The sequence below is a fragment of the Pongo pygmaeus genome, chromosome 6, assembly GCF_028885625.2.
Source record: "Pongo pygmaeus isolate AG05252 chromosome 6, NHGRI_mPonPyg2-v2.0_pri, whole genome shotgun sequence".
NCBI lineage: Eukaryota > Metazoa > Chordata > Mammalia > Primates > Hominidae > Pongo > Pongo pygmaeus.
The window spans coordinates 84,757,382-84,770,617 of NC_072379.2; the positions used below are offsets into that span (position 1 = coordinate 84,757,382).

Below are 13,236 nucleotides of genomic sequence, written 5' to 3' on the forward strand. Positions count from 1 at the left end.
AGAAAAATGTTGCTCTATAATTACATTGCCTGCACTTGAGGAAATGAGGGGAAAAAATAATGGAAATTAAACTTAAAAGTGTATTGTGTGTGTTTATAAGGTGTGTTAAAATAACATATATATGTGCAATTTTTTGAAGACTTTGTTACTAGCATGCCACAGATATAGGGTCCTATTTACATAACTTCATGTAAACTTCTCTGGCTCCCCCAAGTCATAGTGTATCAGAGCAAGAAGAGAACTTAAATGCCAGTCACTCTTGCCTCCTCATTATACTAATGTGAAAATCAAAACCCTGAGAGTCAAGGGGCTCACCCAAAGTTACACAGCTCTTTAGAGAGAACAATCCCACAAGAGAATAATATCTGAGAAAAGGCTAAGTTCTCACAAAGAGACTACCCAAGTGCAAAGTGGTTCCAAACTAAAAAGTCAACCTTCTAACAGTGGGAGAATATAAATTATTCTACAACTTTTTATGAGGTAAAAATAATCTAATAAGCTTCATGATGTTCTAGTCTATATCTAGGATCAATAAATTGCCATTCTAGTTCATTTGAAGCTGCCTTGCATTTATTTCTTCTAGCCAAGGTTTGAAAGAGTTTAATTTAAAATCTGTTTAAAGGCAATAAGCAGGACACAGATGTAATAATCCCATAGAAGAACATTTTAAGAATGCAATTCTCTGAATGCATGTCAGAAATTTATAAACTCCCCATCAGAAATGGTGAAGATTTTTGATGATGAAAAACAACCTTGTCGAACTCTTTAGGACTTAAGGGAAATATGTGAATGGTGCTGTATTGGGAAATTAGAAGAGATAACCGATTTCCATGATGTGTTTACTCGATTTTTGCACATATGATCTACACTACATTATTAAAAGATTCCTGTAAGATTAAGAGATGGAAGTATTCTAGGTGGAAAAGCCAAGAGAGTTAATGTAGGTTCATACTGAGAGAAGGAAAAAATTAAGGCTTCCTCCCTTATTTTGGCTGTTGGAGATCTCAGCAGAGATTTTATGATGAAAGATGACACAGTGCAGGCTGGATATTTATTGCAGAGCTGTGTAGCCACCATGGTCTTTACCACACCCAGATTTTCCAGGCTGTTCACCATTGCTGAATGGAAATGGCATCACATGACTTTCACTCCCACATTAATCTGGACAGAGACAAGCAACTGCCATGATTTATTTCCACACCCATATCTGATTCACATGGTAATATGGAAGACATCTGTTACTTTCATTTGTTGGAGGTTAAAACTACTTCCTATTATATAGATTAACTATATAACTAAACATATTATAGCCTGAAGCTGGTGTTAACATAGCCACAGTTAATAAGTTGTGTTAAAATTATATTAAAGGGAGGCATCATTAAGTGTTAAGAGTCTGGGGTAACAACTGGACTCTACCACTTATAACCCAAGTGACCTTGGGCATGACTCAGCTTCCTCATCTATTGGAAGGGATGATAAAATAATCTCTCCCTTATAGGATTGTTGTAAAGATTCAGTGAGTTAATATGTATCATGCACCCTTAGAACAGAGCCTGACATATTGTAAGCACTCAGCAGATGTTATTAGCACCGTATTTTATATAGTGATATTAATAAAGGGAATGACTTATAAAACAGTGAATTCTAGTCAAAAGGTGGGACTTTAAATTCTTTTTGAAAAATCACACATACATCCTATTTTAAGAATTGACGTTTCTTTTTTCTTTTTAATTTTTTTCATCATTTATGGTAAGAGACATTTCTTTATTGGCCAAAAATTACTAAAGTGTGTTTGAAATGAACACCTCCCCTCTTGCACCTTTAATCACATACCATCTCCCTAGAAAATTCACATACTTGAATTATGCTAAAAAAGCAAAATGGAAGGAAAATGAGAGAACAACTTAGCATTTAGGGATGTAGAGACGATGAGATGAAACAGATCTAAGTTAAGGTGGCAAACATAACTGAGAAGTATGACGTGAGATATTGGCTACACCTAGTACAACACAATCAGTTTTAACTTGGGCAGTGTACCACGTTTCCAATCACAGGTATCCCTAGGGAGTTTAGTGTGTGTTCTAAAATAAGTGCATTCCTTCCATTTGGTCTCTCTCTCTGTGTGTCTCTAATATACATGTTTATATTTTTTTTTCAATAGCGTCTCATTTAAAATAAGGCATTTAAAAAGTCAAGTTATATACTGTAGCAATTTATTGCTAAAATATATTTATCTTTTTATTTAGGACTGGAGAAGCTTGCACAGAAAGGAAAATCATTGTCACCTTTAGCAAGTATAACTGGAATATCACTATTTTTGATTATATCCATGTGTCTTCTCTTCCTATGGAAAAAATATCAACCCTACAAAGGTAGATTAAAATTACAAAAAACAAATTTGAAGCTGTATATATGTGTACTAAAAAAAACCTTACCATTTTTCTTCTCTCTTGATTTTAGTTATAAAACAGAAACTAGAAGGCAGGTAATGCATCTGTTTCTATGAAAATAGTTGTTTTCCTTAGATGCTTTTTCCTCAATTATTATCCCTGACAAAAATACCTATTTTGTCTTTTCAGGCCAGAAACAGAATACAGGAAAGCTCAAACATTTTCAGGTAATGGCCAGGTTGAAAAGGGCTATTATCAGTTTTAATGTATGTTAATTAGTTGTGTTAATATTATTATAAATTATTAATGTAATATAATTAATATGAGCTAAAATTAATATAACAGTCTCTTACCTTTGAGTTAGTGCCTTCACTTTACAAAGTGCTGTCTTCTGTATTGGTTTTATATAAGTCACACAAGTCTATAATATCAGGCCTGGAAGGCACTCTTAACTCCATTTTACATCCAGGAGAACTAATGATCAAGGAGATTAAGTCACTTGTCCACAGTCAGTAGGATCAAAGAAATTAGTTCTGCTAATTCATTGATCCTATTATTATTTCAAAATGCCAAAGGGTTCTATCACTTTGTTCATTCCTAAGGTAGGTTTCATGCTGGCAGCTCCATCCCAAAGAGAAGAGGAAAAGAAGGTTTGGCAGGGGCCAGGATTGCTTCTTTGTCCCCACTGTAACCCTCATTATCATCAATATTGACTGTACTGAGTTATTATAAGTTAACAAAGTTTTTGCTCAGGCCACAAAATCACAGGGAGCCAAGTTTCAGTTTTATATATGCCACTTTCCCCTCATGTCACCTTAGGAAAATTATTTTTCTTAACCACAACTTCCTCTTCTATATAATAGGGATAAAAACTTCCCCCTTAAGGTTGCTATGAGAATTAAATAAAATGATATAGGTGGAGTGCCTGATATGATGCCTTGATGTGTAATAAATGTGGGCCTTCTTCCTCTTTTCTAGCCCTTCCTGACTTATAAGTGACAGAATGTCAGAGCTGGCAAGGGCCCCAGAGGCTATCTGGTTCCTCCTAACCACCTCCCCTGCCATCATTCTATAGATGATGGTTTATGTGGATTGATATTGTAATGTATTTTACTTTTTATGTATGGGAAGCTTCAGTTAGCTATTTACTTTTTTTAGTTCTGATGATCTGTTACATCTGTTAGATCTGTTAGATCTAACGGGGTGCAGTCGATATTACGGGTGGATCAAGAACTGGTGTGACCTTCAGGCCGAAGCCCTGGGTGACCATGAGTCTCTGGTAACTGTGAGTTACAAAGGCCGAGGTTGCCCACCTGTGTGTATTTAAAGATATATCAGCCTATTTTCACGTCTGGCTTTAAGAATAATTGTTCCAATTCAGTTTCGATTCTCAGCTTCAGAAAGAGTGATTTCCAACACTGCTTAATGGCAATATGACTATAGGAATTAGGAAATGTTAAATTCGTTTTGTACCTATACCATTTAAAGCAGACAATAAAGATAAGTTTTACAAAGGTTTAAAAAACAACAGCAAATCAAGGCATTTGGTTTGTAAGCAGTATTTGTTTTACATTTCAGGCCATGAAGATGCTCTGGATGACTTCGGAATATATGAATTTGTTGCTTTTCCAGATGCTTCTGGTGTTTCCAGGGTTGGTTTTCCTAGTGGCTGATTAACCGAGAAGTAGAATTCTGCTTCACCAGAGGTGTAAACAGCATTTGTTTAAGCACTGGGCAGTGTGGTCAAATGGCTGCATTACCCATTACTGCATTAAGCAGTGTTGACTTACTCCGTAATGAATGGCATTGCCAGATTTGGGAAGCTAAAGCATCTTACTTCGCCTTTATAAGTAAATCTAACACAAATAAGGAAGTTATGCTAATTCATAAATAGTCTTTACCTGGTAATCTCAGTGAAGAGAGAACTAACTAGGTTGAAAGTCAAGAGAACTGAATAAACAGGCTGGGCGTGGTGGCTCACATCTGTATTCCTAGGGCTTTGGGAGGCCGAGATGGAAAGATCACTTGAGCCCAGGAGTTTGAGATCAGCCTGGGCAAAGATCCCATCCCAACAAATATTTAAAAATTAGCCAAGCATGGTTGTGCATGCCTCTGATCCCAGCTTCGTGGGAGACTGAGGCAGGAGGATCATTGAGCCCAGCAGTTCAAGGCTACAGTGAGCCGTGAACACACTACCGCACTCCAGCCTGGGCAGCAGAGTAAGACTCTGTCTCAAATAAATAAATACAGAATAAACAGAGGATCAGAAGACCCTGATTTAAGTCATTCTGCATCACTTGGGTGACTGCAACCCATCACTTTACTAAACTCTCTCTGTTCCTCAGTTTTCCCTTTATTGCCCCCTCATATCTTTTGACAACATTGCAAAGACAATTGATCACACCCTTGAAGATACCTCATGCTTCAGAAGGAAGTTACCATATAGGCCCAAAGTATGCAAGTATACATCTTTATTATTGCCCTAAAGGTGCATGAGATGGCAAGGGAGCTTTCAGATAGTTGAAGTGATTTCAGTCCGGAAAAAAAAAAAAAAAAAAAAAAAAAAGATCTTTTAAAGTAATCAGTTTTGCTTAACAGACATGCAGAATGTTTCTCTGAGCGAATCAGATTATTAACACTTTTATAGATTTGTGTAGAACCAAGTTTTCCTCTGCTTCCTTATTCCGCTATGAGAGTCCATTTGAGGAAGGGCACCATAAAAACAGATTACTTGCTTCCAGGCATTCTCATTTCCATTTGTTAAAAAGACTATTTGCCATTAGGGAATGGTGACTTCTCTTGTTCAGAGGATTCTATCAGCGTATAAGGTTTATCTAGTAAGCTTCCTCGCCACAAACTTTATTTGAGAAATGTCATGTGAGTAATGGAGAAGGACTGATTGGATTTCATCCTCCTTAAGGGTGAGTCAGTAACAGTCACAGATGAAGCAAAGAACTACTGTGCAAAGGCTTTGCAATACCCTATTCAGTCTCAGGCAGGACTGGCTCATCTTCACTTCCACAACCAAAAGACAAAAACAAATATTTGACGGATCAGTTATTTCAAACAGCTTCTCACGATGGCAGAAAGCACCACTCTGAGGTGTGGCTTCAAATTGGAGAGCAGGAAACTGAAGAGCTAAGACTTATAATTGAATTTTTGAATAAGAAGTTTCAGTTTTTTAATTTAAAATAATGCAAACATTTATTCCTAGGAATTCACTGGAAAGGAGTGAGATTTGTGTGAGAAATTTTAAATCTTACCATGTGATTAATCACTACTCAATTTTGGAATTTTACTGGGAGGACCTCAATTGGCTCAAAATATTACAGCCCTGAAGAACTTGAAGCAGAGAAACAGGGGCTTTAATTACATAGCAGAAGCCCTGCTTATTTCTGTCAGAAACAGAATAACTTGATTTGGAGCCATGTCCATCTTCAAAGCTGCAAGCTCCTGAGGAATCTGCTGAGGTTCTTAATTGGCCATGGCAGGTGCTTTGGGGAAGAAGTGAGAAATCAAGACCAACAACCAAAGGAGGAGAATGAGGACAGGGACATGAGGAGGAGGATCTGCATGAGAAGCCAGAATGGCAGCTATGTGTATGTAGCTATGTAATGGAAGATTAGCAGCCAAATGCAATGGCCTTTAGAAGAAAAGGAAAGGTGATAATAAAACCAAGATCTCAAAACTGAAGTTGAGAAGGGAAATAAATTAAATTATTAACTTTTTGAGATTTTTAAAATCAAAATAAGCTAGGTGCCACGGTGTGCACCTGTAGTCCCAGCTGTTCGGGAAGCTGAGATAGGAGGATCACTTGAACTCAGGAGTTCAAGACCAACCTGAGTAACATAGCGAGACCCTGACTCAAAAAAAAGATAATCAAAATAATCTCTTGGCATATTGTGTGGTATATATACAAATGGATTACTTCTGTCTCTACCCATTGTACATTTCATTGTCCATTTAGCACCTCTTTCAGGAGTTAGACAGAAAGCAATTGCATTAACTGAGCAAGCTTATTATTTAACAGCTCTAATATTAGGTTAGGTGAGTAAGTTGGTGATCATCAATAGATTGCTTTTACCGTAGCTCCTGAATACCTTCATACAACAAACATCAAGAGCTGATCTCAAGGATAGATTTTAAACCAAAATTTCCTTGACACAAAAATGACCGAACAAATCACATATACTAAGGCTTCATGTGAGACCTATAGCAAGTGGAATGGAAATTAGTGGTTTCTAGAAAAACAAAAAGCTAAGATGTTCCACTAAAACCTAGCAGGTCAGATTAACATGAGATAGTGAACTCTTCAGAGTTATCAACAGCAAAGACCCCTCGAGGTGAAGGTGTATAAATATGAAGGACTGAAAGTGGACAGAAGTAGGATTAAAATAGGAAGCACTTGGGATGGGGAGGAAAACTAGACTTCAGCTAAATAATTGGGAGGGAGTGTTTATAGGAAGAAGGAAGTTATGAAATATAAGGAATGGGAATTAATAAAACACAAATACCACTTTTAATAAAAATACCTGTTGGTTTTTACCAGCCATAAATACACTATTCCTTGCACATTCACCCAAGCATTTAGTTTTTACAGTCCATTACTACATTTAAACCAAAACATTTTCCTTTGAGTGTTCCACATTCCTTGGTACTGTCTTTACTTATTTGCAATATGATGAGGGATTGGGGCTGTATATTGTTCTTTCTTTTAAGCCACACTTGTGCACATAATTGGCAAATAGTGTCAAAAGGGTAACTGAGGTATAGAATAGATAATGATATATGCTATCTGATTCTAAGATGTCCTGATATCTTCGCTTTTGCTATTTTTTCTTTCTATAATATTTCCTTTACAGTACTGCCAGCTTTCTTCTTAAATGAAGAAAAAAGCCATAGCTTTGTCAAGCTATCCTTCTTCTGACCTTATAGCTATGCTGCTGCACAAACTGCCATAGGGTAAGTGCAGAAAAGTGTAGCAAGGAGGAAGTCAACTTTCTAGGGAAGATAAATAGTTCTAATTCTCTAATCACCACTACTGCCAGTTGTTTTCAACTATGCAACATAGTGGAAAAACTATTTACTAGTCTTGAGATAATTTATTTTTAATGTGTCACATTTTCTAGATCCCAAGCAGGTCTGTTCCAGCCTCTGATTGTGTATCAGGGCAAGATTTGCACAGTACAGTATATGAAGTTATTCAGCACATCCCTGCCCAGCAGCAAGACCATCCAGAGTAAGTATGAATCTGCATTTGATGGTGCTATGGAGAGGCTAAGCATTTAGCTTTTGCTTTCCCCAGAATTGATTAAAAGGCACAGAAGAAAAATACCAAAACAAGAAATTATAGCTTCTGTACATTTGAACATACTTCCCCACCTGAACATAATTTTGAGAAACAAAACAGGCAAACACATAAATATCTTCGAGGGCCATGCACTTGGGCCAGCAGACTAGATACAAAACTCTAGAATCAACTTTCTCTTGTGTACATTACTTTCTCACAATATTTCCCCAAGGGATCCACATCTGGGTGTGAAAGGAATGTTCAGGCTAATTCTGTAGCCATCTTAATGATTACTTAATGATTTTCCAGTGGCTATGGAAGTTTTAGAGCCATGATGATTTGTCACTAAAAATAGGACCAGTAAAATAAAAGCCTACAGAGGATCCACAGCACAGTCAGCACCAATGCCAATCCTGTTATTCAAAGTAGCCTATTCTCAGTTGAGTGGAACCCCATTGAGGACTGGCCTCTCACCCAAATAGGACAAAACCTGTGCTGAGGACAAAGCTGGGAACCTATTTATACAGTTAAGCTCAAGGCTGTCACTAAGAAGTCTCCCTTTCCTCCATGCCATGGAGAAATAAAGCCTACGATCTTTTGAAATAATAAAATGAACTTCTCTTTTTTGTGGGCTATAGCTGCCTGCAGTCATAACTGCCACAGATCATCTTCCATCATTTCTTTGTCACTTATTGACTTTGAAAAGAACATCAATAACCACATACAGAAACTTCCCCTCTGGCAAAATAAACTGTTCCAGCAAAGTAATTCATGCACACTTCTGGGTAAATACCAAAAATAACAGCTGGGAGTGAACAAATCCAAGGAAAATCATCTTATGGGGAGGAAACCTAGTCCTGGGGGGACTGTGCGTCATTTAAGGACTAAATAAGTGGCAATATACTTCAGAGAACCTCATCAGAGAAAATTTACCTAGAGTCACATAAATAAGGAACAGACTCTGATGGAGCTAGGAACTTCTAGTTTGAAAAAAAAATGTTGTAAAGCATTGCATTATCAATCTAGTAGAACACAAGAGTAGGATATTATTACATGATATTTTAAGAATAAAAACTCTAAAATGATACCTAATTCTCTTTACTGTCTATAATAGAAAACTAGGAGAAGTTTGTTTGCTGTTAAATATAAGGCATTGAAAGAATTTTGAGATTATGTCTCCATTCTGAGATTTAATCTAATTTGTATCCTATTTAAGTTCATTTGTTTTTCTATGTATCCTTTCTTCTAACTATCAATTTTTCATATTAGAATGTAAACAAACCAAATGACAACTTGGGGTTTATCTTTTAAGATTATTAAGAATGAAATAAATTTTAAGTCAAAATTGTGAATATGGCAGCTACAATTTCAGAACACAAAATAAACTGATTGGGTCATTTTGCATGTCAAAAAACTGATTCTTAAAAAAAAAAAAAAAACACCCTTTGAAACTAGATGACTTTTAGACACTAGCAAAATCTTTTGACTTTCTTAAGAATATAAAAGTTTATTTCATAAATAAGATTTGAGAATTGAAAACAAAGCAGAAATGTTCTTTTTCAGGCATTCAAAACTGCTATTTAAAAAGTATTCAAAACTGCTATTAGGACATGCTCCTCCAAAAGGCAGTCACCCTCAAGACCCCAGCTCATGCTACCAGCCCAAACTGAGTGACATCTCCACCTCCCACAGCCTCTCTCTTCTCACCTTCTTCTTCTGTCTTCTCAATCTTTTTTGTGTTTGTCAGTTCATCTATGTACATCTTTGTCTTCCAGTGGCTCTCTTCTTTTACCTTCATCCTTTGAATCCCTCGTTTACTGAGTCTACCCTTCTCTTTTCCTCTCTTTCTCCATAACTGTCTCCCTTATCCGTAATATCCTTCTTAAAATTTTCCTCCTCTGTCTGTCTGCCAGCTTTATCTAAATGGGGAGCCAATATTTTCTAAAGTGTTATTTTATTTGAATTCAGATTTATGTTACTAATTCTAAATTTTTTTAATAAATAAGTGAAATGCTCCCTTTTTCTTTATCAGAAACTATTTTGCACTTATTTTACTTATAATCAATTCACAAACATTTCCAGGACATTTACTATGCGCTAGAGCAAGACATTAAATAAGACTCGATCTTTTAAAGATTTCATAGTTTAGTGGGCTGCTGTTTACTTATTTTAACTAAAGATCAGTGATTCTTAGTAAAATAAATATTTCTCAGTAGAATAAATGCCACCTATAGATGCAGAGAGCATTTTTCTTTCCTGATTATCTATGGTTTTATTCTCCTCTAGGTCCAATTAAATTCAAAGATCAACTTCATGAGTAATGCATTATTATAGGTGGTTGGTGAATCTCTCCCATCTCTTATTCCCAACTTGAATGTGCCAGCTCTGGGGAAAGAATCCTAACTTCACTGCTTTCTTTTATTTGGCAGTCACTTCTGAGTAGGAAAGACAGCCAAACAATTTTATTCTTTGGCTCTTAGACTGTTGTAAAATAACAGTGTTATTTTCTTTACTTCATGTGTCTATTACCTAATTGGACTGCTGTTTAACAAATTGGTAAATTGGTTTGTGTTCATATTCTAGTACTCAGCCCAATTATTTATTTAGTGAACTTATGGCTGGATGTATTTCAATGTTGTCTATTGACCTCATTAAATGCTCTTGGTAGGGTTTATATTGAACCCAAGACTGATGTTAGTATATTGAAAACAGGACATTCAAGTTAAGTAAACCTTTAGTTTCAAAAGTAAATTATCTACAAAATTTAATAATTGCTTACTCTTATATTTATTTGTTGATAAATGTAATTTTCTTGAGCTAGCTCCAAACATTCATCTAATTTGTAGCCCTGGAAAGCAATAAAAGAATTTAAGGTTCTTTTACCTGCAGACCTGAAAAATCTATAGAACTGTTTACATATTTTGTGTATCTCTTCACTAGGTGAACTTTCATGGGCTAACCGGTACATTCGAGTGAAATTTTGAAGAAACATTTTAAGGAAAAACAGTGGAAAAGTATATTAATCTGGAATCAGTGAAGAAACCAAGACCAACACCTCTTACTCATTACTCCTTTACATGCAGAACATAGGCATTTATGCAAATTGAACTGCAGGTTTTTCAGCATATACACAATGTTTTGTGCAACAGGAAAACATGTTGGGGAAATATTTCTCAGTGGACAGTCTTTCTCATGCTGACGGGGTTTCCTCATAACTTTTGTATGAAATATCTCTACAAACCTCAATTAGTTCTACTGTACACTTTCACTATCATCCACACTGAGACTATCCTGTCTCACCTACAAATGTGGAAACTTTACATTGTTAGATTTTTCAGCAGACTTTGTTTCATTAAATTTTTATTAGTGTTAAGAATGCTAAATTTATGTTTCAATTTTATTTCCAAATTTCTATCTTGTTATTTGTACAACAAAGTAATAAGGATGGTTGTCACAAAAACAAAACTATGCCTTCTCTTTTTTTTCAATCACCAGTAGTATTTTTGAGAAGACTTGTAAACACATAAGGAAATGACTATTAAAGTCTTATTTTTATTTTTTTCAAGGAAAGATGGATTCAAATAAATTATTCTGTTTTTGCTTTTATGTGGTCTTAATTCTTTGTCTTGTAGAGTAAAAATATTACATAAAAATCGGATTGTAGACATTGGTTTTTTAATCCTTATTTCCCAATATGCAATCAAGTCTAGATTATAGGGAATTATAAAAATAAAGATCTTGCTCTCTCATGGCCTATTATTTTAAATAGAAGAAAAGAAATCTTAAAAATAGAATTTCTTTTTTAAAAGTTTCAAGCAAGCCACTGTAGGTACATTGCCCCTCCTGCATTTTCACAGAAGCACATGGTGAAAAGAAAATTAAGACTTTAGTCCCATGACTCCTTTCTGGTCCTCTCTCTCTACTACCCTTATATATTGTTCTGTTGGAAAAGTCCATCAGTTCTACCACAAGTATTTTCTTCTACATTTAGCAAAAAAACTACTGTATCTGATTAGAAAAGAAATTCATGCCCCTTGTAAAAATATATGTGTACTTGGAAATGCAGAAGATTCACCATAAAACAATTAAAATCACTTATAATCTTACTCCTCTGTTAGCATTTCCCCAGATTAGTTATGTACATATTTATTCATGCTCCTTCCAATTCCAGAAAAGATTCATGGTAGCTCATATAAATGCATAATATCACAAGATAAAATATGCCCAAAAAATAAAGTTGATAAGGAAAACAGGATGAAGGAACAACGAGAGGCAAAGCAAAAGCAGAAAGAAATTAAGAACCAGTATGATGAAGTCCCCTTCATCTGTGAGTATTGTTTCACGCGGCCAAGATCATGTGCCATATACAGGTATATATCTAAAGAGTGGTTTCTAAGCTGAATGCAATTTGTAAGTAGCAGTGCCAAAAAAAAGGTTGCAATCCAATTGCAGGGCCAGAAGAAAGTAAGTCAGTAAGTAAACCATCCACTCCAGCTCCATCCACCTCTCCCTTTCTTTGTCAGTCTTGTGCCCCCCTCCTTCCTTGGGGGTGTTCTCTTTGCTAATGCAGCTCTTATTTGGAGGCCAGACACTAACGACTAACTACAATGAACTGCAGCTACATCTCTGTCTTCCCCTTCCTAAACCCAACTCTGAAACACTTTAATCCACAGACAATCTTCAACAGCCCTTTCTGAAAAGATAATAATACGTTCACATGGTTCACAAATCAAAACTCTATTTTAAAAAAACATGCACTGAGGTAACTGTGTGTGTTAGTTTTGGGGTTTGGTTTGGCTATTTTGTGTATACCTCCAGAGTTTCTCACCATAAACCAAAGAAAATACAAATATATATTTTTATTTTCTCAAACTCATTTTTCAATTACTTGTAATTCCTCTCATTTCTCTATCTCTCTCGCACACACAAAAATACACGGACTCCCTTAGCGCGTGGTTCCACTCAAAGTGGCAAGGAATTGCTGAAAGCAGAAATGTGAAAGGATTAGAATCCAATTAACTTTTGCTGTCATTGGTGTGTAACACCGGATGACTCAATGCTTTTTTAGTAAATGAGGATGAAAGTTTCATAAATTAATCAAGGTTTCCAAGGGAAGTGATGAACCAAAACCCAGATGTTCACCTAATTAACAAATTAATCTTTAAAAGCCAGCCTAAAGTTCTTTTCTCATTACTAAACAGAATCATAGCTAGTGTTAGTTTTTTAACTTTACATTACCACTTCTAACTTGGAACAGAATCAAATTCTTGACACTTATTATTTTTAAAGAGTATATTCTACTGATAGACTTTTATGCAAAAAATTAAAATACCTACTACTAAAATATAGTTTTCCTTGGTTTTCTGATGTGTACTTCTATGTTAATAAGACAATTTCAGTTAAACTGCAATATAGTCTCAGACATCAAGGTCCATATGATCCTTCAATTGCACTAGAGCATGTACATGAAAAGGTGTTCTCAAAATAATAAAAATTGAGTGACAACACATTACTTAGCATATAGGTGGCTATTTCCCTATATTTTACTTAAACTTA

General features: G+C 35.6%; 1 protein-coding gene across 2 annotated transcripts in view; it reads left to right on the forward strand.

Annotated features, from left to right (window-relative positions):
* Positions 1-11,338, forward strand: part of HEPACAM2 (HEPACAM family member 2) — a 37,285-nt gene extending 25,947 nt beyond the window's left edge. The window contains exons 5-10 of one of the 2 annotated variants that reach the window (XM_054495332.2): positions 2,247-2,372; positions 2,461-2,485; positions 2,580-2,617; positions 3,969-4,042; positions 7,520-7,629; positions 10,621-11,338. In XM_054495332.2, coding sequence (XP_054351307.1) covers positions 2,247-2,372; positions 2,461-2,485; positions 2,580-2,617; positions 3,969-4,042; positions 7,520-7,629; positions 10,621-10,624 — 377 coding nt within the window. In that variant the 3' untranslated portion in view covers positions 10,625-11,338. The remainder of the gene's footprint in view (positions 1-2,246; positions 2,373-2,460; positions 2,486-2,579; positions 2,618-3,968; positions 4,043-7,519; positions 7,630-10,620) is intronic. The other variant, XM_054495333.1, reaches the window with a different exon arrangement.
* Positions 11,339-13,236: the final 1,898 nt, after the last annotated feature.